Here is a 27,438-nt window from a genome sequence, read left to right on the forward strand (position 1 = left end):
TATATATTTATATTTCTTTTTTTTATTTATATACATTATATATACTTATATTTTAGCTTTTTGATATTGTATAATATTTGTATTTATATGGAATTTTATATTAATGAATAGCTTTGAAAAATTACATTTTGGTTTTATTTGAACATTAATTGGTCAGTAGAATGTGAAGTCAGAGGTTAGTCACGTGATGCATATGAAATCGTCGACCAATGAAATGTTGTCCTAATCAAATATTTTCATTACAGGTACCTGTAATGGAAATTTGAACTAACCAATGAAATGCAGCAAAATGACGTTCTCAGCACCTTCTTGCTGAGACCACACAAAACAATTCTGAAATTATTAGTATTAAATCAACACTCTATATATTACCCTATGATTAATACATGCTAATTGGTGCCAGAATATATATATATATATATATATATATATATATATATATATATATATATATATATATTTATATATATATATATATATATATATATATCACTTAATGTCATTATTTCGTTATCATCTTGACACTTAGTTGACATTAATATTACTAAATTTGACCAGTGCTTGTAACAAAACCTATCTTTATCACACAATATGCCCGATTACCTGTCTTCCTCTAGAAGGTTTATATTAAATTTTATTTTCTTAATTCAGTGTATATATTTTATTTGTAGCGCTCATCATGCATCGAGAAGTAAGAGTGTGGTTTCAGAACGAAGCCATGGACGAAGCAAAAGCGATAATAAAAAGAAACATTCAGCGCATCCATCGCGGTAATAAAGACAAAAATAGATACGTCGGTCTTAAAAGTGTTAGTATCTATATTGGTTTGCAGGTCACGAAGTTTGCATTCAAAGGAAAGCCTCCATTCGCGAGATTCCAGCACATCTAGCATGCATCAAGACTCGGCAACAAATTCAGAACAGTCAACTGTCCAGAATTACAGAAATCAACCAGTGAAGTATCTAAGACAATGAAAAACTTGTTCTGGATAACTGTAATAGGTTTCTTCTTGTTAAAGTGTATTTACGGGCCAAATCTTTATGGAAACATGTTGGGGCCAACTATTGACGAGCCCATCTTAGTTGGATTAAGTACATTTCTGAAGTTTTGTGACAATTCCATCGTTAGCAGTGATGACCAACATGAAATAGATGATCATCCCAGTGATGAATTAGATAAAGGCAGAGCGCGAAGGATTAAATCTTCTACACAAAAACCAGGACGGAATGTTTCATATAATGAAAATAAGTCGGTTTGTTGTAGCCGAAGTTATTGTATTTAAACAGATTTTGATTATAGGCTTCAATCGCGCCATTCAAAAATAGGTCCCCCAATTGAAGAACATCCTTCTGAAACTTCTCAACATTCAACTCATACAAGGTAAATAAAATGTTCTTTGGTTTATCTGACAGTTAATTTAAAAAAAGTTGGATGTAACAAGTCAATTGAAAAGTCCCCGGCCTACCATCGTAAAACAAGTTTTTTTGGCAAAATTAGTTTTTTTATTCAACATCATTCCCTTCATACACTGATTATAGTGACTCTTCAACTTTTCGATAACATTTTTGTAGTACGATTTGTCCTTTGCTTCAAAATAGGCCTTAGTTTCGGCCATCACCTCTTCATTCAAAGAAAATTTCTTCCCAGCGAGCATTCTTTTAAGATCTGAGAACATGAAATAGTCGCTGGGGTCTAGATCTGGAGAATACGGTGGATGAGGAAGCAATTCGAAGCCCAATTCATGGATTTTTTTCCATCGTTTTCGTTGACTTGTGACACATTGTCTTGGTAAAGCAGCATTTTCTTTTACTTTAAATGCGGCCGTTTTTCGGCGATTTCGTCCTTCAAACGGTCCAATAACGCTATGTAATAGTCGCTGTTGATGGTCCTTCCTTCTTCAAAATACCGACGCCGTAACCCTGCCGATTGGACTTCGGAGTGAAATGATGGAGCCCTGTTTTATGCATTATCACATATCGACGCAAAAACTCGGGTTTATTACGCTTAATCATCTTCAAGATCTGCTCCGAATCATCAACTCGTCGTTGTTTTTAGTCAATAGAGAGCTCGCGCGGCACCCTCTTTGCAGAGAGCTCTCTCATACCCAAATATTCGCGAATGATATGATGTAGATGTTCAGTTGATATCTTTAGTGTTTGTTGTTTCATTCAATTTCAATTTACGGCCATTCAAAATAATTTTGTGGATTTTTTAAATGTATTTTTTAATGTAATTTCGTCGGTAACAACCTCTTTAGGGCGTCCACTGCGTTCGCCGTCTTCGGTACTCATTTCACCACGTCAAAACATAGCAGACCAATCCTTGATGGTTAATGGGCTAACTATTAAAAGTTTTTGTTGTTTTAAGCCCTTCACATTTCATAACCTATTGATATTCTATATATATATATATATATATATATATATATATATATATATATATATATATATATATATATATACATATATACATACATATATATATATATATATATATATATATACATATACATATATATATATACATATACATATATACATATACATATACATATATACATATACATATATATATATATATATATATATATATATATATATATATATATATATATATATACATACATATTGATTTTATATAATTAGATTGAAAATAAGTTTAATAATATTTTACTTCCTTAACTACAAATAATCTATATACCTCTTTTGTATTTTTATTAGTAATATCTATCATGTATATGTATTATTATTAGTATATATTAGTAATATAATATAAGGATTTATAACAGATGGTAACAACTATGAGTTAAATCGCATCGGGTACCTGTATACCCGAACCAACTAACTTTAGGTTGAAGCCTCACTGGCAGACAAGTGCGAACAAACATTTTTTTCAGAGCTTTGAAAATGTCTGAGTTACTCCGATTAAATTGGATTTGCGGAAAGTTCCTTACTTTTTTACTAAATTTTATATTTTATTTTGAGAAAGAGCCGACTGAAGATCAAATATGGCAGTTTATTTAAGCTGTCTACTACTCGTATTTTGTATTCTACTCTATACACACAATTTAGATTAATACCTACCTAAACCTATTTATCTATTTAGAATATTATTATAACTATTACCAACTGATTAGTTTGAAGTTGGTCCCAAGCCCAATCAATACAAAAATAACAATATAATTTTGTGATATATACACAAAATTAAATTACGATCAAAATTAATCTAATTTGCTGCTCGGACCGACTTCAAAGTGATCATTTGGCAGCAGTTAAAACAATATTGTAAATAGATAAATAGGTTTAGGTATGTATTAAGCTAAATTGTGTGTATGTAGTAGAATATAAAATAGGCGTAGTACATAGATTAAATCAGGTTTTTGTTTATTCTTATGTAGTTATTACAACGATTATTATGTAATTAAATTTGATTATTTTTTACTGTTTTGTGTGAATTTATTTTTTCAAGTTCGTTCAGTTTTTTTGTTTAAAATATTTTATTATATAAACAAAATCTTTAGTTCTAAATACTTTCGTCATTACATTCTACATATTTCTCACGCCATTTTTTTGGCAACGCGACTGCTGTATAATATGCTCTAAATATAAATTAAACTGAAATCATTGTTATTTATATTTTTAGCCCATCTCAACATTCAAGAGCAAGCTCACCGATTGAAGAACTTCATTCAAAATCCGCCATACAAAAATCATCTCATAAAAGGTATTTCATATTTATATATATATATATATATATATATATATATATATATATATATATATATATATATATATATATATATATATATATATATATGAACATTTTAAGTCATTTTTGGAACATTATTTCTTAGTGCATCACTTCATTCAAGAGCTAGTTCACCCATGGAAGAACATCATTCTGGAACCAGTAAACATTCATCTCACAGGTAATTTTGGTCGTGTACAATGTGCTCAATAGGAAATAAGCATTTTTATGATTCTTTAAATTTTAATTTATTATGATATATGAGTTTATATATAATCATTAATTAGATTAGATTATATAGTGCTTCCAATGAAACAGCCAATGCACACCATAGATGACGTCGAATATATTGCCAACAGTGGTTTATAAAAATGCAAAATTCGTTTTAAACTCTAAACTCTTTATTCTCTTCATTTTACACTAGTTAAAAAAGACATAACGTGGGAACATATGACGGAATCAGTCTATAAAATTCGATTTGTGTTGGTACTGGTCGACTCTGTGGTCAAATATCTACAATATTCTTCAAAATAATTTGTTGTAAACCCGCAATATTTTAAAAAGTTCAGTTTTATGTGGCAATATTACAACAAGTGGACGTCTCAAATTTTGATGACGTGCATTGGCTGTTATCGGATAGACGACAGTATACTTTTTTAACATAACCACTTTGCTGTCAAAAAATAGATTGTTGGATGCACTGATTGGTAACATGTGCATTAAAAATTTTTAAGTGTACTTGACGTTCTTCTTCTTTCAGACTTCAGACTAGTTGCGTGCTTCATTTCATCATTTCTCCGCGTGTTACTCTCTTAAGTTGTCGCTCTATTGTTTTTGGGGGCATCCTGACATATAATTGTGATATTTCACAAGAAATTAAAACAGAACACTCAATATTAATAACTAATCTTACAATCATGCATAACAATGTGCTGGTTTAATTTCGTATTTCTACCTAGTACTCATTAATTAAAAATATTATTAATGTTTTTTACCTTATATGTCCTTCTTTCTCAGCCTAAGATTATTTTATCAGCTTTTCTGGTAGTTGTTTAGCTCTGGCCAATAACTCTAAGCATTTTGTTAATGTTGGTAATATTGGATCTGAATATTATCAGTAACTGTATTCAGAAGGTATAATACAAACTAAGTATACCACCCTATAAAATTCTTGACTGTTTTGGGTGTAGCTTAGTGTTTTTATCACTTTATTTTATAATGTCTTATAGGCAGATAAAACAGATAAATGCAGATTATAGAGACATGGTATTTAAATATCGAACTATTAATCTTCTATTAAACAAACTAATTTCAATTTACATAATTTTTAAAATATTTTACTGATGATAATCTCTGTTTTGCTTATTGAGTATTTTTATTCATTTTATTAATTTTTATTTTTTCCTTATAGACGTAGGTTTGCTTAATTCCTTGCTCTTATTTGAGTTATATACTTTCCCAAAACTGTTGGTCGTTGTCCAAATATTTCATTCTGACACTGAACGGCTACGCCTAATTTATTTACTCTAAGGCCACATGGTGATAATCAGTCTAGACTTATTACAGACGGCCTTATCTTATTAGTAAAGATAAAACGAAGATCTGTCTCTGGTGTATATATTACGTCCAAATATTGTGAAAATGAACCACATGAGAAATTCTTTACTAATAGTAGTTTTACTTAAATTATAAAAATATTTGAGTCTTTATATTTAATTTAGTCGTTTTTTAAATGTAAATATAATTAGTCTCAATTAATTAACAATGTTTTTAGTACAAAGAAGCCTTCTGAAACTACAGACATTACAAGTAAGAATGATGCCGCAGAAGTTAAGGCTAAATCAAAACATTCTTCACAGAAAATCGAGGAAAAAGGAGACCTAGTAGATACCGAGTCAGAAGTTGAGCAATCGAGAACTGAACCCACTACTGAAGATAAAGCATCGACTACTGATGAAGAACCAGAGTACTATAAAAAATATTATGTAGCTAATAGTAGTAGAAATAATTTAGTAGTAATAGTAGTCATAAACTAAAAAAAAGTTATCACAGAAGTTAATAATTCTTATGGTTATTAGTCAACGTGTGTTATCTTATTATAGGATTATCAATAAACCTGATGAGATTCAAAAAGAAGCAGCTTCAACCCACACTTCTACTAGCGCAAATCAACATAAAAGTAATACTAGTGGATCCAAAAGGTAATATTAACAAATTAGATTTATTTTATTAAAAAAATATTTTATTCTGTACAGCATTGGTACTTGAGATTTTTTTACTTACAATTCTTCTTAATTATCTTACGGTTAGTGGTTAATATAACAATTATATAAACACTTCTTATTTTACACTTAACATATCTAATAATAATACTGATGTTTCATTTTAATAGTAATTGGTAGATTTAGATTAAATAGTACAATAAGTTTTATAGAACTTACTAATTATTTGGAGTGGTTAACAACTTTTTTATATCTCTTATATTCCTAAGAATAAAAGAAACAATGCTTCGATTTCTTTCTGATGATTGAAATATCATGGTACATATATATCAAGAGCTTGAAACCTGTTAATTTTGAAATGCAGCAACAAGATACCTAATTACAAATATGTCACAGTAATATTAGAGAAAAATTCAGTAGATTAGATTCAAAATTGAGCACCTAAATCGAAAATCAACAAAGCATGTAGAAGGACTCACATATTCACATTCACATTTTGTATATTGACCTATTAATCATGCGCTCGTTCTGCTTGTGAATTTAAAAATAAATGAAAATTAATAACAATTTAATTAATAATAAGATTAAATTAAGCGTATCTAATACAATATGTTTCAAAAATATCTCTAATACAACCTACAATATGATCTAAACGGTGTTTTTTATTTCAGTCATAGCAGTGCTAAAGAAGATAAAAGTGCTGTTTCTACTCAGTAAGTATGCTATATCTCATACGCATTTAAAATATATATATATATATATATATATATATATATATATATATTGAGCTTGAAACCTGTCAATTTTGAAATGCAGCAACAAAATACCTAATTACGAATATGTCACAGTAATATTAGAGAAAAATTCAGTAGATTAGATTCAACATTGAGCAACTAAATCGAAAATCAACAAAACATGTAGAAGGACTGACATATTCACATTCACATTTTGTATATTGACCTATTAGTCATACTGCTTGTGAATTTAAGAATAAACGAAAATTAATAACAAATTAATTAATAATAAGATTAAATTAAGCGTATCTAATACAATACGTTTCAAAAATATCTCTTATACAAAGTACAATATGATCTAAACGGTGTTTTTTATTTCAGTCATAGCAGTACTAAAGAAGATAAAAGTGCTGTTTCTACCCAGTAAGTATGTTATGTCTCATACGTACTTAAAATTTAAGGAAATTTTTAAGTAAAACTAAAGCATGATTGGAATATTTTTAGTTTGTAATCGGAGCGTTGTATTGAGTCTTTATAGAGTAGATTTATTCTGTGGTTACTTTATTTATTTTGACTGAAACTAGTGATAGGTGTGATATTTAGTGAATATTACATGTTCAGTGACATTTTCAATAAAATAATCCAAGGATAAATTCACTTCTTAAAAAGATTTACGAGTTACGTAACACATGTTGCTAAGAAGTTATCAGAACACTAAACGCAATAATAAATAATATTTTGGTAGAAAGAAATAGCTTGACTGTTAATTATTATTTATTAAAAGATATTTTAAGGATAATTACCTATCATATTATATAGTATTAATGTATATTTTATTAACAGCGGCCAATCGAAAGAAGAAAATCTTCTAGCCAAATCTAAATCGTAAGTATATTTAGTTTAATTTTAATACGTGTTTTTGTTTTAGTAATTATATCGAATACATTTTATTATAGAATAAATATGTATGATTTTCTGTGTTTCAGGGAGAAAAATGCTGAAGAATATTCAACGAAATCCAGTTCGAAGTATGTATCTATTTTGAGGTGATATATTTCATTGCACGTTAAAAATGTTTCTTATAGAGCCAGTAAGAATATCGAAGAATTATTAAAGTAAGTTTTGCTATTTCTGTTGAACATAAGATATCAACCTTATTCGGACCTATTCACATATGAATTAAAGCAAAAAATCTAGAATAGTTCTAAAATAATTTTCTCCTACTTAAGTTAACTGCATATCTGATTTGATACACCAAAATATTATAGAAACAGCTAATCAAAAATATTTATTACCTAACACAAATAGAGTATTAAATAAGAAACAAGGGATAAAAATAGATATTTGTTCAAATTAAAAATTGAAATCGACTCGATTTTTTCGAACCCAAAAAGTCTCATGGGTCTAGGCTTAGTGAATATGGCGGTGAGGCATGACAGAGCACACCTAAAAGGAAAAATAGCACAGCACATTGAGGCCTTGTGTGTGGAGGCGGATGAACGAACCAGTTATTTTATTTCGCACATCTTGTCGCAGACGCATTGAACCAAATGAAAATGATGGTCAACAGTCAACAACTTACGCGAAACAAATTCCCGATACACAAGATAATGATTTCGTAGTCACACAGAAATATGTGACAAATATAATTGATTAGTTATTGATATTATATTGTAAAATGTGCACAGAAAAATAAAATCCTATTTCTTATCTTGTAGGTTCAATTGATCTGCAAGAATATAAAATAAGTTGTAACTATTAAATTTGTTTTAACAACTTAATTATGATACATTGTTCGAAACAAAAATTATTTTCTTATTATCTTAAGAGATGAAGCCAAAATATACTGATAGTGATATTAAATGTGCCAATAATAATTATTTGTTTTGAAAACAGCAGTATTCTTGTAGAGATATTTTTTACAATCAAGGTATTAACGATTCTTAATTTTATTAACATTATTTGATGCGCCAAATCTCATATTATACGATAACAGAAAACTAATATGGATGATCGGAACTGAAAATGAAAAGCAAAGCAATTTTTCATGCGCTGTGTTTTCTAACTTGTTGAGCTCTATTGAGGTAGCTCCAAAACACTCCTTTTGACAATATCAACTGTTTCTCCGGGTATCGAATCGTTATTCAGTTACTCAATCACTTAATTTGTTTCTGGAGAATTAAAATACATCAATGAGTGCAAATCAGGACTGTTTGCAAATGATCCATTAATTTGATTTATTGGGAAGACAAACATTCCTTTGTTGCAGCTGATGTATCACTTTCATTGTCGTGGTGGAGAATGGTTCTCCTTTTTTTCCACTTCTGACTCATTCTGAAAGACAATAACCTATTTATTTTTATCCTAATTTTCTACGGTTTAAAATTACAAACTACTTATTCTACGAGAGACACTTTAGGCATAACACCTATGTCACATTAAAGTACACTGAGTTTTACTTATAACTTCACTGAATTTGAATTTCTTGAATTTCTGACTAAGCCATCATTCTCTAGAGGCTGGACAACCTTGATATTGATATGTTCTATTCATGTCTTTATTGTGTCGCAGTACCTGTTTTTAAATCATTGTATGATATACATTTATATACATTTCTTTATAATATAGCTTGAGTTTTTCACATTTACTTAAAAATGTGACTTCCACTTCAGTTAATGTTAAGGGTCATGCCAAGATATTTGTCTCAATTTTTATACGGTACTTCTTATGGCTTGTACTTGATTATTTTGTTGGTGAAATTAATATGCCATGATTTGATGAACCACCTTTTTGTCTAGTATTGTATAGCACAATATAGCCAAGTTCCTAGTGTACAGCAGACAAAGGATTATTTCCACTTCACTTCCTTGTGGCATACCTCCATGTATTTTTTTTCAAGTCAGAACAGTCATCTTCTGGTTTGACACTAAAACTTCAGATCAGTTATATATGATCTAAACTTTCTCTAACTAAACTCTCATGCTAAACTTTATCGCAAGCTTTTATTAACTTTTTATTCTGTTTCTAATCCTATTTCTATTTTATTTTATTTTATTCTAGTGATTTTTCTATGACATTGGTGATTCTGACAATCGTGGAATTTGATTCGTGAAAACAAATGTATGATCCAGAATAAGATGATTTTCCTCAACGACTGGTTTTATCTTTTTCAATAAAGATTTTCAACTAACTTGGACGATTTCGGCAATAATGACATGATATTACGTTGTTTCTTAAGATGGCTTTCCTGGTTTAGTAATAATAATTAGTTCAGCCACCTTCCACAGTTGTGAACCTCAGATTATCTTAATTAGTGCTTTTCTTGGAAGTACCTTTATTACTTTAATATCTTACACTATTATAGTATATATTATTTTTTATTATTAATTATATTATTATATTATTTTTTATGTTTTTCTTAACCTTGGTCAAACTGACAAATGGAATTTTCGTCCTTCCTCCCCAATATCGTAGGATAATGATTTAACATCATTGACTTTTTGGAGTTTAAATATTATCTCAAGGTGATCTGCAAATCTTCTGTGTATCTTCTAGTCTTCTCTAGTTTTTTTTTCTAGCCCAGCTCCCATTATCACTTTTTAATTGAAGGTATTTGCGTGATAGCCCTATTTAAGTTTCTGATAGCTCTCCACTGCGAATACTATGCTGTAACACTATTAGCAAGTACTCGAAGAAATTCAATCATGGTGTCATTTTCTAGTTGTCTTAGTTGGGATGTAAGATTATTCAGGTTCGTATATATTAGGTAGTTATTACTCGTTAGTTCTCGTCTGATATTTGTGGTATTACCACCACCGACATAAAAAATTTTTTGACCATTTGTCAGATTTTGCGGGATGCAAATCGAGCCAATCTTTTTACGAGCGGATATTCCTTTAATATTTTATTGATGGTTGGTGATTTTGGACGACCTTTTCGAAAGCAAAGCTCGGCTATGATTGAATTCGTTATGCCAGTTCTTTAAACCATAGTCAAATCAAAAGAATCGCATGAAAATGTTGCCCAGATCAATTTTTCAAGTTATTGTAATTAATACATATTGTTTTCGAATCAGAAAATGTTAAGAGCAACAAAAAAGGTCCTGTGAAGGCATTAGTTGGCGTCTCACTCAGTATAAACAGCATCTCACATCTCGTAGTTCCATCTAATTTTCGCTTTCTGTTCTTTCATTCATTATTAAAATGGTTGTATAAATGGATCTCCATTGTTTTCCATTATTCAGTGCTACACATTTAAAACTGCTGTTGCTAACGGTTAGGAAGCTGTTAAGAATTTACCATGTAGATTGAATAAATATTTAAAATCAAATCGTCTCCTAAATAGTTTTAGAGACACCCTAACAATTTTATTTACAATTCATTTATTTTTCTTAACAGCGAGGCTCAATATGATGTTAATCCCAGTGAAGGGTAAGTTTATTATTTTATTTTAAGTTTGGACATTTGTTAATATTATTTTTTACAGTACGTCAAAAGAAAGTACCAAACAAGTCGATAAGTAAGTAAAAGTTTACACTCATACGGACGGTAAAATATGAACTGATTTTTTAAACTAATTTATTTATTTATTTCTATTAGAGCATCCAGAAAGAATATCAATGAACCCAAAAAGTAAGTTAAATAGTAAGTTTAAAGAAAAATGATAAGACTAAATATGTAAGTCTTCCAGTTTTTAATGGAAGCTCGATCTAATTCTTCATGGAATATTTGAAATATAATCATTCAACAATATTCTTATATTTCTTGTCCTCAACTGCTTTAGATTGCATTGTTTTAGACGCACTGGATATAATATCTTAAATAACGATTATATTTTTATTAATTGATCTAAAGCAGTGTCATACTTTTTTAGTGAACTGTCAAAAATATCGTAATATATAGTCTGATCAAAGTTATTTTATACATACGTCATTTCAATTTGTGACATCAAAACGTCACAGTGTCACCGCATCAACTCTGAGCCTTAGTTCAGTTTGACTGTGACATGTAACAATTTCTAATCTAAATATAATAATTAAACAAAAATTTTATCAAATATAATTTATTTTAATATTATAGTACGTCTAAAAACTACAGTTAATTATACAGCCACAGTTGTTTATAGGTTAGACTTATAACCTCTTATCACTATTGCTTTCAAGAATTTTGCATATGTCTGACAACTGGACGACTTTGACAAGCTCATTCGTTTACGTGTTCGAACTAATCTGTTTCTCTTTCAACTAGAACAAAATGAGAAGAAAAATATTGTCTGATTCTAATTCGAATTTACAAATTGCGACAGGTAATACATGAAATATATTGATGATACATATACAAATAAACTTTGAATAGACTATATTTTTATGTCGTCATTATATTTACTTAGCATTCTTTGAATACACTTTATAAGGCAAATTAATGTATATATAATGTATACTGTTCATTTTACAGGCCATCGACTACTACGGTTAGCACAAATAGGTAAGTAAACTTGAATAAATATGTAAATATATAAATATGTGTCTATCAGCTTAATTATTCAGGTAATTTCGTGATCGATTATCTAATAATCAAGCTAAAAGCAAGTTATGTTAGGGTTTTGTTCTGCACGACATTTTTAAATAGAATTAGAGTAAAAAATTAGAATATCGTATCATATTATACCATATACAATGTGCTATATAGTATATTACACCACAAGGGCCGAAAGTTCAATTTTCAGCAGGACCGAGATTTCAACTTTTGGCCCGTGTGGTGTATACGATTTGTTTTTTCATAGCCGGTCGAAAGTACGTTATTAATTTAACTTATTTTCTTCATTTTTTCTGGATTATTGAATCGAGTGACGACAAAGCAACATAATAAATAATTCCTAGTTACGAGTATAAATACGCATAAGAAATTCTTTCCTCCCGCCGTTATCGAGAGCGCGGATGTACTTCTCACAGGGAGTAAATGTTTAACTTTCTTCCCTGTAATTAGGGACGAAAGTACGTACTTTCGACTGAAGTATCAAAAAAAAAATAATATTTTTTTGATATTTTATTTATAGATAACCACTAATAACTTAGCGAATCATTCAGGGTTAGATAATGCCTTTTAAATATATATATATATATATATATATATATATATATATATATATATATATATATATATATATATATATAAATATTTAATAAGATATTTAATAAAATATTTAATAAGAGATAAAAAATAAATATGCAAGGTTTGCTTTAAGCATCACATTTGAAATATTTCAACTTTGCTCTTTGTTGATATCAACCTGTAACAGAGTCCTTGGAATCAAACAAAAGTTGGTAGAATAAGCGTTTGAAAGAGCAGGATATTAATATATTTTTCGTCCATAGACTTCATTCTGAAGAAGCCGCTCTTACAGCTTGATAGTTCGCAGTATTATCTTATCCCTTAGCTTATCTTATATTAGCTTATCCTAATTCCTACACTTACTCTAACCGGATTCAGCTGAGATTTATTATAGCAGGCGAGCCATCGGTTGTCAGTATTATGGTCATTTCTTCATTAGTTTACAAGCCTTGTAGGTCTGCAATGGGAACGATATTATGATGAATACTAAAAGCCTCAAACTCAGTATCAATGAATACAGCGGTATCATCAAATCGATTAAAGCGTTTCTAGCATCGTATAGAAAGTCTCTTTTTAATTACAGAATAATTTTCAGGCAGATTATATCCTCAACTATGTTGAAAGCAGTGGCAAGACGACATCTCCTTAACGAAATACTCGAGTTTCAATTGAATTTCATAAATAATTGCTTAAACCATTACATATTCTCTAAAACTTTAGCATTTTATTCATTGGACCCCAAGCAATATGTCTTAGTATCATAATTGTGTAGAATGCTCGAAGTCCCAGATGTATCATCAAAAAAAGCGCTATAACCAATTAAATTGATCCATATGTCATGAAGCTTTATAGTAAATACCATATATGTTAAAACAATGTTGACACTATAACCAACAAGAGTTTTTCATTATAACACTTTACTTTGTTGCGCAGATTAATATTTCAATGATCGTTATATGAATAACACAATTTTTTTAAATTTCATTATACAACACTGGAATAACATCACCAGAAGTAAAGTATAAAAAAAATTGTATCAAGAAGGGAGAAAAATGAAGTTCATGCAATTTTAATATCTCCATTTGCCAGGTAGAGGTTGTTTTTATGTTTAGTGATGGTCACGTATCGCCGACGTTATTATGATATATCTAAACTATTAAATATTTTTAAATACAAGAAATTTAAATATAATATATATATATATATATATATATATATATATATATATATATATATATATATATATATATATAATAAAATATATTTTATGATATAATATATATGAAGATTATATATCTATTTCTTGTAATCTTATTAAAAAAAATTCTATAACAATATTTAATATTTTTAGTATGTTAAAAAGAAACGGGCAGAACATCCTATGAGGCTAAAAAATGTGGTGGTTGTTTGGACGACAATCTGAATTAAGACTCCACTATAAAATGTCATTTTTCAAGAAAATATTGAACCCAGTGTGGACCTTCGGTTTGCAATTATGGACTGGCACTGAAAAATCTATTATTAAAAGTAGATCTAAAATTACTAAAACAAAATTATCCTCATTGTTAACACCCTATGAGGTATTAGAAATGGGGACATCCACAAAGATCTAGGGGTACCAAGGGGCAACGAAGAAATTAAACAACCATCAAATGTTAAGTTGAGGTCTTAGATCTGGACTTTAAAAATAATATTGAGGAAAATTACTAGATAACTGTAGTTGTAATATGTGTGCCATTATATTGCTGAATATATATAAACATTTTCTAGATTTGCTTGCCAACATAAGAATGAGAATGAGATATGAAAGAGAATTCCTCAGTGCATGGAATTGTCTAGAAAATTTTAAGAAATTACGACACTCGTTGTTGCCAAACGTAGCACCCATTTACTATTCCCTATTTCTGAATCTAAATACCCGACTAGGGCGTCTCTTTTTTTTCTAAAACATTTACGATAGGTATTGTAATTTAATTTTATTATTTTTACTTTTTAGCAGTAGCACAACACAGAATGTCAGCGTTTCCACCAAGTAAGTTCCATTACTAGATATTACGTAACAATTTTCTACTGTTTCTTTATACGAAGGGATAGTAAGAATGCAACAGCAGATAGTTCGGTATCAACAACGTCATCGGAAACTAAGGATTCTCAAACTGTACCCAGTTCAGTACGTTCCTCCGAGCTCCAAACTGACGAAGAATCTTCTGCCACAGAAAGAGTATCGCAAGAGACCACCACTAAAGAGAACAAGACATCCCAACTAAAGCCTACCCCACAGAAAACAACATCAAAACAAAGCAATAGCTCTGGCAGCTCAGTTGATCAAGTAAAAGAGTCCTCCACCTCGTCTGATTGTATATGCTGTCCAAAAAATCGACCAATAAAGAAATGCCCTGCCAGGAGAACACCTATCCCAACCTGTGTTTGTAAAAAGCTTCATTATAAACCACAATCGGGTGCTTCTCCCTCTCAGAAGAAAGTAAAGGTCTGTTGCGATTGTATTAACAGTACATCAACGAGTTCGGAAGTAGTCAGCATGAAAGCTTCAAAAGAAGAAGCCGAAGGAGACACTAACAAATTGGAAGTGAGATATGCCATCACGAAAATAACAAAATTTTGTAGTTACACAACATTCGAGGTAATGAAATCCACGAAGAAAGAGCCCAGGGTCATGCCTAAATGTCTCGAAGGTGTATTTGTGTTGCGAAATAAAAAATGTATCACTAAAAAATAAATGTAATGTACTATTTTATTTAGCTGTTGAAAATATTTGTTAACGTCGGGGGCGTAGCTCAGATGGTAGAGCGCTCGCTTAGCATGCGAGAGGTACCGGGATCGATACCCGGCGCCTCCAGGTTATATTTTTTAAATTAATTTTATTAAAATTATTAAATTTAATTATTTGATAAATATTTAATCAGTATTATTATTATAAGTGTCACACACAAATACATTTACGTAGTGACAACCAGTATAAGCAGGTGCATTCTGATTTGTATAAATAATTATTACATGTTTAATTATAATATTTTTCTTAATTATTTTAAATAATATTAATAGGGTATTTGCAAAATTTATAATGTAATTAACATAACAAGAACGAATATCTATAAAATAGTAAAATAACTACTGTCTACTGTTGATTTTTTCTTTAGGCTTTTAATATTAAAATTATGATTAGTTTCGTTAGATTTCGGCAACTAGGAATATAGACTGTATTATCTTATCGTACATATTACTACTCTAATATTGTCTAATACGTAAATTAAATATCATTATTTTTATTCATATATTTTAATGCTTTTTAAGTTTTTAAAATTGATATTCTGTATTCCTATTCAAATATCAGACATGTCGATTCCTATAAGTATCCAGTAAATTACATTTCGGCATATTGTAAAGAAATAATAACCTCCAAAAGTAAATCTGACATTAAATTCATTTTCAGAATTTTACAGTTACTTTAGATGAGTGAAGAAGTGTCTGATGGTTACTTTTCGAATTCAATAGAAATATTGAGTTATAATTACTGCTTCATCAAAGAAAGAACGTAATCATTTGCTGATAGGTAAGAAAACGTTAGAATATTGAGAATTTGTTAGTTATTGAATGAAAGTTTAACACTAACTTAAAAAGAAATTGGCAGAAAAAAGTTGAGTTTTGTTGAAAGTTGAAAGTCTATATTTTTGAGTATTGAACTCTGAAGAAACTCATTAGTTCTAATTTGGCTTGATTGGAAAGCGTCCAGACTACGCTCAAATATATGGTAAGGTTATTTTGAAACTGGAAATGCGCCGTCCCATACAGAAATCTCAATCAAAGAAATGTTGAAATGATTTGGAAGTTTTATGATATCTGCAGATTCTTTGACAACTGCTCTGGCCTCGAGCAAGGTTAATTATTCTTATTTTCAGATCTCTTTCTATAATATTGAATCATGTCTTTTTCGAAGCTACTTTATTACTACGATTACAACCAAAAAATGTCGTAAGTGATGTCAGCTAGAAATTCGTTCACCTTTAATTCGACAGACATGTTCAAACCATCTGAACCAACTTTTGAAAGAGCTGTCTGTAATGAAAATAGCCTATGATCAATGTATATGGGCTATTATCAATAGACATCAAATTAATCAAGGAGTCCATACTAGCGTATTGAACGCCATATATTTTTTTATAAAATTTTCGTATAACTAAATTCACTACTAAGTAAAAAACTAGTGTCTGAAGTTTAACAATTATTAAAGGAATATGTTTATCTTTAAGAGCTGCCCAAGTGAGGGCAATGTATAGTAAAAAATATTAGACCAACTACCAAAATTTGCTAATACCGTTATGGTACATATAAACATAATATAAATTATTGAAAATAGGAGATTCTGTATTACGAAATTATTAATTGAAATGAACTTTTTTACGCGTTAGAGATGTAACATTTACTCAAATATGTACGAATAGAAAATTTTGTTAGTATTCAAAATATAGATGAATTTTTGGAACCAACATATACATTATTTTGTTAAGATTAATTGATAATTATTTTATATTATATTGTGTACTATGCTATTGTTATTAATTTAATGTTATTAGTGTATATATTCAGGCAACCAGTTAAACCAGTACCTAAGCCATTATCTTGCTCATTAATTTTTAAATATGTTGATTTTCGATACATTTAAATTATGCAGTCATGACTATATTTATTATACCGTCACGAGTTTCAAAAACTGGAAATTTGTATTAATATAATGATTGAATGCCACTTTAATAAATAATGATTGGTTTTGTTGTTATGCAGCTAGATATACAAGCACGTTACCTATTCTCATATTCAATGATACTTGAAATATTAAGGCAACTATTTACAAAACACATAAAATAAAAAGTCTCAATTTGTTTTTACTATTCTTTATTATACCAATACAATAATATACTTGGATAAAAGTTACACAAACGGAATAATTCCTTATATCAATAAGAAAAAATCGAAGACACCACCAGTGGCCGCCGACGGCGGGGTCGTGTTCCTGTCAAACGTCAAATCCGTGTAGAGAAACTTTCCTGATCGGAAAAATGGTCGAGTTCGGTAAATCTTACGTTCTAAACTTAACGAAATATGCTCTTGGTAACTTGTATGGTTTGTTCTCGCCTAAAATCTACTTCGAACAGTTGAAAGCCTTAAGATTAAACGGGACGGGCTTTGGAATTGACCAGCCCCGGAAACGATTTTAACTGTTAAAATACGTTTAACGATTATATTGTATGCAGTAGATTTAATATAACCCCTAATCCTAAATCAAAAACCGATTATATAAGGACTCGAGTAGGTTCAAGTATAGTAACGCTTAATTCTAAGTTAGAATAGCCGGCGGGAAAGGACCTCTGCTGATGCGGAGGTCCGTTCCCGTCGGCCGAAGGTGGCTGTCTTGGGGATGGAACTATGGGGGTCCGAGGGGATCCCGTATTACCATCGAAGAAGCTTCCCTCCGTGTTTATATCTAAGGTAAGTGATATTAGTTATTGGTGTTGTCAATTATGTGACAGTTTTAATTTTCTATCTCTCTTAACAAATTTAATCGATCGATTTATTTTTAAATTTTCGTGATTAAGGTTGGGGGTGTTCAGGTCGGAACCTGGGGGCTTCGACCTGAGCACCGGACACTTCGTGTCTTTATTTAGTTCGAGCCATTGCGGCTCGATGAGTTTAAACATTTTATTTTAATGCGCTTCTTCAAACTGTCACTATGTATCTGGAGATGGCCGAAGGGGGAGGCCGCGTTGATGACGGTCGGCTGAACGAAAAAAAGGGGGTCGCGTCACGCGTACAGCAACCCCCCCGGCGAAGAAACAATACAACAGGACTCGGGATGTCTTCAGATATCATTTGATCGGTCGCGATAGAGGTTGTTGCTGTTGACAGGCCGGCGTCCGCGCCGTCAGCGACGTCTGGTGGTGCTTCCGTTGACTAGATTTCAACTAGATATTAATCAGATTCAAGAATGTAATTGAACCCAGAAAAACAAGCGTGGACTTGTTGGGGAATTGGATACTGAATGGCTAAGGGGAAGTGTTCGGTGTTCTCTCTACGTGGTAGACGCGATATAGAACAGAGTACAGCGTGTTGCATATATATTTGTAACTTCGTTGAACAGATTTTTTATGTCATTTTTTTTCGAAATTTATTTTAATAATATATATCGTTCTCCTTTTAAATATTATTCAAAGTTGCCTAGAGTAGTAGTGGGATTAGAAAGAGGAGGTAGGTCTAAGTATTTCTATGTACCTACGACCCGAAATTTACCTAAATCAACATGCACTTGAGTATTTTCAACTACATAACAATTTCAACAATGTCCCTTACAGTACAAGTTGAGAACGGTGCTCGAAAACTAAAGTCCGGTGTGATGAAGAAGAGGCGAAATGAAGCGGCGAAAAAGGTGGTGGTGTTAGATGGGGAATAGAGCGACCAACGTCTGGATCTTGAGTTCCACGTCAGGGAGGATGAGGGCGTGGGGGTCATTGAGAAGGATGTCCTTAACGACGAACAGAAAAATGATGAGAAACGGCAACAGAACGATGAACAGGTTGATGAGGAGCTGTAGGAAATTCTACATTATGGCGCATTTGCCCTTCTCGGCCCACGGGTTATTCTTCTTGTCGGGCGCGTGGATAAGCGGGTCGTTCTTTTCGTTCTCCTCCACATACTCCCGCATTCTGAAAAAAAAAAGAAAACGTACAATATAATTGGTCCTATTAAAATTATCACAAAATTAACAGAAAACGTATATTCCTTGGACAGAATAATGTGTACCACAGAAAATATCTTATATAGTTTATTCAAAATAACAATGAACTCACGTCATCAAAATGTTTAACGTATTGCCTGTCGCAATTTGTAAATTCATTTCATAATTTGACAACATTCTCCTCATTTTATTATGGTTAAAACGAGAGATGCAGTACTGTGTCATACATACGAGCATGTAACCGAATCAATCAACAAAAGTCGCCCGGTTGTCAAACGTCTGCAAAATTCTTCAAAATATTACTAATAGTAACTACAGGTTATAAACCGGCAAACGTTGTTTTAACGCTTTGCCTGTTCTGATAAATTTCAAATCGCTGCTTATGATTACTTTGATTGAACATTCCGAAGCCAAACAGATCAGATTGCGTCTCTAATCAGTTCTTACGAACAGGAACGAGATAATATAGGGGCTTTGCTAGTAAAATTCGTTAGAGAAGATTTTATTGAAATTATTTTGTGGGTGTTGCAGCTGCACTGAATATTAGTTTGGACACGGTCACTGCAATATCTCAAAAAATGAAAAATAATCTTGGATTCACCGAACAGAAACCGCCCTCATACGAAGCGGATCACGATTCAAGATCAGCTTGATGTTAGCTCTCAGAGATCAAATATATGAAATGTATAAATACAATAAGTCATTTTTTTTCAATATAAACATAATGTAATTCAATTATTTCAGAGGAGACTGTTGGTGTGATAGTATCCACAGAAAGCTTAGATATATGCAGGTCTGTGAGGGATATAAGTAAGTTAGGTAATATAAGAATTAAATGGTGTAAAGATAATCGACGAAGAGGTCTAATGGAACTTCCAGATATTGCTTTTAAATGAATACAATTTTTAAAAGAATATAATAAAATCAAGGAAGATTTACTATTCCAATTTGTCTAAATACATGAGCCATTGATATTTCAGTTCATGGCAAGATGATATCAAAAATAGCGTTAAGACAACAAAAGTTGATGGACAAAAGTAAACGTTGGAATAACAATTGATTAGGAATTATTGGTCATAATATTTATTAATAATTAATTGTTAATTTTATTTAAATCTAGTTTTATTAATAAATATGTATACAGGTAGTAACAGAACAAACTAAGGATAAATACAATGACAATGATATATCAAAATCACTTTACAAGGAAACACTGTACCGAAGGAAAGAAGAATTAAGCGTAAAAGGCAAATATGCTCTCTAATGATAGTTAGGGTTAGGCCTCCAGGGGATGCCAGTATATAAAAAACGCGCAGAGAACTCTAGCTCATATGCGGTAGAGTGGAAGAGAGTATATTTATTCTATGCAAATATAATAAAACATAGCCCTAACCTACAAACTATTCTAACTGTATAATTAACTATAGCTTTAAGTTCTTCGATAATAAATTGATATATGTACTAGATGTACTATAATGTTAAAATACATTTTATTTGATAGCAGTGTTTTTGCTTAATTATTTTGTATATATTAGATTTTTGTGTATGTTAAAGCCAAAATGAACAAAACTCTGATGCGGCAATATTGTGACGTTTTGAGGTCATCAATTCATATGATGTGAGTTCACTGTTTTATTGAACGGACTATATAATACTAGCACTAGAGTAAATAATTAAAAGTGTTACTTGAAAGAAGCTGAAATGTTGTATAATGCAGATGAGCTGGTAATTTACTTTAAATACACTTTTTTAAGAGTTTGTTGGGAAGTTGGACTATCAATCTCTTGTTGAATAAATGACAAAATTCAAGGTGGGAGGGTGTCACGTATCTGAATGATTCAAACACATATCCTATTTTAATACAAAAACTTTCAGTTTTTGATAAGGCTTGCATTTGTAATGAACGTCAACAAAGCTCAGAACATAATAGTTTTACGAGGACAATTACAGTTTGGAAAAATCGTGCATATTATCATGAACAAACACACCTGGGCAAAAGATAACATATTTATATCCTCATCAGACAGAACGAAGGTATCTATGGTGTATTCAAAATAGTACTGACTCACGTCATCAGTATGTGCCTGTGACGAAAGTTGTAAATTCGTTGCACAGTCAGACAATATATTCTTTCTCATTTTATTCTATTTAAAGAGAGATAGAATTCTGTTTGACAAGTCCGAACATGTAACAGAATGAGCCTGCAAAAGTCATCCGTTTGTCAAACAGCCTGCAAAATTCTTAAAAATATTATAATTACGGGCTGTAAACAAGCAAATATTTTCATGGTCACTAAAATATCTCAAACGATAAAAAATAATATAACCTTAAATTCACCAACAAGAACGTATTTTATTCTTTGTACGAAACATTTGACGAATCAAGATCAGCTTGATATTAGCTTTAACAGAGTACAAGTATATGAAATGTATAAAAACAGTAAGTAATTTATTCAATCGAAACATAATTTAATACAATTATTCGGAGAAAATATGCAGCTATTTGAGGGATGTAGAATATCTCTTAATATACTGTTGGTTAATATAGGATTTAAGTAGTGTATAGATAACCCACGAAAGGGTTTAATGGAACTTCCAAACATTGCTTTCAAAAGAATACAATTTTTAAAAGTATATAACAAAATTAAGGAAGAATTGTTATATCAATTTGTATATTTAGATTAGACATGGATATTTCAGAACGATATATTGGGTCACTCATGGCAAAATGATAATAAAGATAGTGTAAAGATAACAAAAGTAGATGGAAAAATTTAAATGTTGGAATAACTGTCGATTAGGATTTGTTAGTCATGACATTTGTTAATGTTAGAAACAGGAATGGCTTTATTCGTGGCGTAGAATTAGTGTTTTGCTCTAAGTCTAAGGGTGACAACCATGGAGAAATGAACGTTGTATACATGTGATTTATTGTTCAGAATATATATGAACGTTTGGTTAAAATGTATGATGAGAGAAATAATACTAACTGTTTTACAGATATGGTAAAGGCATTAAGGAGAAGATGTATACAGGCAGTAACAGAACAAATTAAAGACATTAACTAAGCAGAATTACAGTAATATCAACATGACTTTACAAGGAAACATTGCTTTGAAGGAAACAAGAACTAAACCTAAAAGGTAAATATGCTCTATAATTAAAGTAAAATACGTTACTCAGATGTACAATCTTTAATTAGGTGCATTATGTCTTCGGGAGATACCACTACATAAAAACAGGCCTAGAACTCTAGCTATACTAGGGTAGAAAAAAGTTAAATGTAAATATAATAACACAGAACTCTAAGCTACAAACTATTATAACTGTGTATTTAATTGTAGTATTAAGTCTTTCGATAACATAATCATTTGATTATATTTGATAATATTTTTGTTTCATTATTTCATTTAGATTAGAATTTTGTTATATGTCAATGTCAAAATGTACTAAACCTCAAAGTTGATGCGGCAACATTGCGTTCTCAATTCAGATCACGTGGGTTTACTGCTGTTTTGACTAGACTACAGCTACATATAAAATACAACTTAACGGATTATAATTACAAAATGAAATCTTGTATGGGAGATGGTACATATTGCAAGCCTGGGAAGGTTTCCATTTTGATTATGAACATAGAAATAATTTGACATTTGTTATACCTGGGAGGGTACCGACAATTAAATAAAATTAAATATATAGTTCATTACATTTCAATGCCACGTAAGGTAAAAAGGTGATTTGTTAGACCCCCTGTATTGTATATGTTCTATCAATATTTAATACACATATTATAATAATATTATAAGCGTTACAATTAACAGGAAAATGAAAGAAGATATATTATTGCCACGCATCCGAATGATTCAGACACATATCCTATTTGAGTACAAACACTTTCAATTTTTGGTACGACTAGCATTTACAATGAACCTCAAGAAGGCGTAGAAATAAATCATTGTACGAGGACAATTACAATTTGGAAAATTCATGCATATCATAATGGACAAACATTTCTTACGCCTCGGGAAAAGATAACTTATTTATATACTTACCAGACAGAAGAAAAGTATTACCAAGTCAAATCTTCTTTGCACTTGTATGGGAGACAGAAAGGGCCTGCATATTTGTTAAACTTAAGAATAAAAGGAGCGTCTCTTGAATTTTCTGTTAATGGTATGGATCAAGAGGATCAACATTTTTAATAAATATATCATTTGCCAGTTCCCGTTTTAAGCCAAATACATTGCATAAAATATATAAAGAAATGATAAAAGAAGGACTAAATTTATTGGTTCCAAACCGCTGTACTATGACTGCTTCATATCCATTCATAATATTAAATTTGTTGGTTGGTTGGCGCAGTGGTAAAGGCGACAGGATGGACCACCTGCTGTTGCGATAGTCGCGCTATCGAATTCTGCTGGGACATGGTCGTAAATTTATGTTTGTGATTGTTTAAGATTCGTAATTATCCTAGGCAAGAGTGTAAAATCGGACAAAGAAAATGATCCCAGTCACGCCAGTAACCAGGCTAGGTAAGACCGGATATCTTCTGGTAAGGCCGGATGTCTTCTGGGATGATTTCTAAGTTCGTCGTTCGCCATTCGGTAATCTTAATACTGAGGACCGTGGTTCGGAGCCGGCGTTAAATAATAGGTACAGTCCAGATAAACCCTAGTTGGCAAAAAGGAGACTTTTCAAATTATATATTTTTATAATACTTTCTTGGCTTTGTACTTACTATCGCTACGTTTTCATTTTAGTATTCTGAATACTGATGGCACGATATTATTCCACTTTCAAGTATAATTGAGGCAAAATACCTCACTGCATTTTCCTTTTTTTTTCAGTTTTCTTAGGTTAATGGATTATTTTCTTTGTACCTTGTTATAATCCAAACAAATTAATGTAATTTGTAATAAAGTGTAAGGATTAACTATTGATATAATATAAGTTTGAATTAATTTTAAGCGGGCTTAAGTAGATTATATTATGAAGGTTGTATTCGACCGAGAAGTTTTGTATCAATATTCATGTAAAATATTTATAGTTACTACTATTTATATTAACTACACATAGAATATTTCTGATAAAATTTAAACAGCATCCTTTTTATCAAGTCGCATTGCGATATAACATGGTGTAAATTTAGGATAAACCATCGAAAAAAAAAAGAATATTATGCCAAAAATATGTTATTTTACTTATTATGTATAGTTGTAAAATTACCAGAACAAGACATAATGAGTGTTACATGATCTAACACCAGGCATTACTGTTGGTTTAAAATTTGCGAAAAATAGATTTGGCTCAAAAATCATAACGGAAACAAATGCAAACAATGTTAGAAATTGAAAGAAGTTTTAAAATTAGAATTCCTAAATTTTTGGAACTGTTATATATTGTGGTGTTAAATATGTTGTTATAAAATGGAGATTCCAATCAGACACTTATTATTATAACGTTAACGGTAGCTTATAATAAGTAAATAATTAAATGTTCTTGAATTAATAACCAAGAAAATGACAAACAGGAATGGATTAAAAAGGCATCGAATTATCATTGCCGATGAAAAATAGATCTATGATAATAATTTGAAGCGCATATGACATTCTGCTTAAACCTGCTGAATGAATACCTGCTGAATTAAACCTATATATGAATTAAATCCAGATATCTGCTATAATTATCCAAGTTTAACTGCATTTTTGGTAAAATTTGAATGCTGTCATACTTTGCTAAACTAAATGAAGATAGTACTTATTCCCACTACAAATGATGAGTCTAAATTGTTAAATGATATTAGGCAGTAATTTACCAGCTGATCAAAAAATATTTGAATTTATTCAATTCACGGAATGTAACTAATGAAACGAAATTATATCGATGAGAAACTTTGAAATTTTGACCAAAAATGAGTAAAAATGAGAATGTCTAGGTTGGCGCACAGGTCAAGGTGACAGGAGGGTCCTCCTATTGCTGCGATACTCGGCTTAGTTGCAAATTTATGTTAGTGAATTTAGTTAATTATTTATTTGAATCATCTCAGTTACGCCAGTAACCAGGCTGAATGCCAAGGACCTCGGTAAGGAGACCATGTTAAGTGTAGTGGGTCTAGACAAGATAAATCCTATTTAGAAAAAAGGAAACTTTAAAATTTTTGTTATATTTTTTTTTCAACTTTTTTCTTTTTATACAAACTGTTTTTTAGCAAAAAAAATATATGAATTAATTTCAAGGCTTAATAGTCGTAATTTCTATATATAATGCTACTAATATATAAATAATATTTTTCTAATTGATAAAGGTAATAAATGACTGAGTTTTAATAAATTGTATGCACTGAAAATGGGCAAAAAACAATCGAAGCGACTGAATTTTATAGCGGGCTTGTTAAAGCGCTCCCGCATTAGCGTATTTAAATAATAAATTATCGGGGACAAGCCTTCGAATTTACATTTGCCTCCGTTCAATTTCGCAAGGCTAATTGATTCGGCCAATAATTCTGGCAATCAATCCGATAGCGGACATCCCAGGATTCGTTGTATATAATCCTCGTTTGTTTCCTATGTCCATTCATGTTTGGGTCTATTGATATTCGATGGCTCTCGTCCAGGAAACACGTTTTGACCCGTTTAACATACGGTTTTGTACACGGCATCGAATGACCGATCGGCACATAGCTTGATTTCGATTATGTTGCGTTACAAGGATATGCGTTCATTGAATATTTTAACGTCCAGCATGTCTTATAGTTAATTTTAAACTTTATTATTTGTTCGGTAGAAAAAATAATATGGTTGGTATAGTTAGTTTTTATATTTGTTTTGCGTAAAATGAGTGAGATATAAAATGAATTATGAATTATACGAAAATCATTATGAACGAATTAAACGCAGTCTAATATATACATTTTCGGCTGATTTTTTACTGAAATTGTTTTGAATGGTTTATTTTTATCATCATTATGTATTAATATTAATTTCTGCTGGAAGACGAGGAGTGGTATTGATAGAAGGAAACGTTATGCCAATGATTTTTAGATTGAACTTTTCGGCACGAAGGAGAAAATGCATTTGATAATATATTCGTGAGTTATTTAACTGTCTTAACAGAAGTGTCGAGACTAAATTGTAAGAATTGTGATATGAATTTTTGTATACATATTTGTTATTAATGATGAAAAAGTAGCTGAAGGATGTTAAAAGATTGGCAGTCCATATAAAACATATTTCTCTTCTCATTTCTCTTCTGTGGGAAAACAGTTTTTTTCTGTGCTTTGTCAATTACCGTTAGTAAAAGAAATATCTTTCTTCAGTTGAGAATAATCTGGTGCACTGATGCCACCGAGCTAATCCGAGCTGTTCATGTATCGCCATCTAGTGTAGAGTAATGCCTTCTCTTCCAAGTTGTTCTCTGTTTTTTACAATTTTATATGAAATTCACAAATTTGGCTAAAGTACTGTACATATTGCAAGCGGTTAATAATGCGCGAGAATTGGTACCATGCGGTTCGAGGGTATACAAGTCTTCCCCACTTCTAGTCCATTATAGCCCTAATTTATGTTCCCGTCCATCCTCTCGTCAACCATATGAAATTTATATCAAGTCAAATAAGCAAAAATTGACCTGTGCAATCTCAAACAATAACGAAGACTTGGTACGGTCAAATTAAAAGTAACTAGGCATTTATTGAAAAGATTGGTACAATATCTATTAATGAAAACTATTTCCATTACTTTCTATAACTTCTGCTGTGCTATGTTGAATGACTTTGAATAAGTAGTAATCAAAAGGCTGATTACTAGTTCTAGTGAGTATGTGGGGCACTGAGAACTTCCCATTATGTATCTTTTGCCTCCTCAACTCTTGCGA

General features: G+C 30.8%; 2 protein-coding genes, 1 long non-coding RNA gene and 1 other non-coding gene across 4 annotated transcripts in view; 3 read left to right on the forward strand and 1 right to left on the reverse strand.

Moving 5' to 3' along the window:
- The first annotated feature begins 534 nt into the window (after positions 1–534).
- LOC143206850 (uncharacterized) lies at positions 535–15,495 on the forward strand. Its single transcript, XM_076419699.1, has 21 exons — positions 535–620; positions 672–770; positions 833–953; positions 1,019–1,248; positions 1,300–1,380; positions 3,643–3,723; positions 3,854–3,928; positions 5,522–5,713; positions 5,850–5,948; positions 6,641–6,682; positions 7,085–7,126; positions 7,547–7,588; positions 7,690–7,731; positions 7,789–7,818; positions 11,101–11,133; positions 11,189–11,221; positions 11,302–11,334; positions 12,157–12,186; positions 14,810–14,845; positions 14,902–15,400; positions 15,439–15,495. Exons 1-21 carry the CDS (start codon positions 592–594, stop codon positions 15,493–15,495), a joined length of 1,926 nt encoding a protein of 641 aa, XP_076275814.1. The 5' UTR covers positions 535–591.
- A 102-nt stretch (positions 15,496–15,597) lies between these two features.
- Positions 15,598–15,670, forward strand: TRNAA-AGC (transfer RNA alanine (anticodon AGC)). Its single transcript has one exon. It is a non-coding gene; the product is annotated as a tRNA-Ala (tRNA).
- Positions 15,671–16,235: 565 nt separating this feature from the next.
- Positions 16,236–23,401, forward strand: LOC143206552 (uncharacterized). The gene is made up of 3 exons (XR_013008454.1): positions 16,236–16,384; positions 22,561–22,703; positions 22,763–23,401. It is a non-coding gene; the product is annotated as an uncharacterized LOC143206552 (long non-coding RNA).
- The window catches only part of Ggamma30A (guanine nucleotide-binding protein subunit gamma-e), a 34,561-nt gene continuing 24,830 nt past the window's right edge, over positions 17,708–27,438 (reverse strand). Inside the window, exon 3 of the mRNA XM_076419146.1 lies at positions 17,708–19,529. Coding sequence (XP_076275261.1) covers positions 19,424–19,529 — 106 coding nt within the window. The 3' untranslated portion in view covers positions 17,708–19,423. The remainder of the gene's footprint in view (positions 19,530–27,438) is intronic.

Source organism: Rhynchophorus ferrugineus, unplaced genomic scaffold (genome assembly GCF_030347505.1).
Source record: "Rhynchophorus ferrugineus isolate W39M unplaced genomic scaffold, kcgeb_rfMv2 rfM1, whole genome shotgun sequence".
NCBI lineage: Eukaryota > Metazoa > Arthropoda > Insecta > Coleoptera > Curculionidae > Rhynchophorus > Rhynchophorus ferrugineus.

What these genes read in the sequence shown, in the direction of transcription:
- LOC143206850 (XM_076419699.1), top strand. Translation starts at nt 592, where the DNA reads ATGCCCGATTACCTGTCTTCCTCTAGAAG. An exon ending in GTTTCATATAATGAAAATAA is followed by an intron (nt 1,249 to 1,299) that starts GTCGGTTTGTTG and finishes TTTTGATTATAG; the next exon opens with GCTTCAATCGCGCCATTCAA. An exon ending in CTTCTAGCCAAATCTAAATC is followed by an intron (nt 7,589 to 7,689) that starts GTAAGTATATTT and finishes TCTGTGTTTCAG; the next exon opens with GGAGAAAAATGCTGAAGAAT.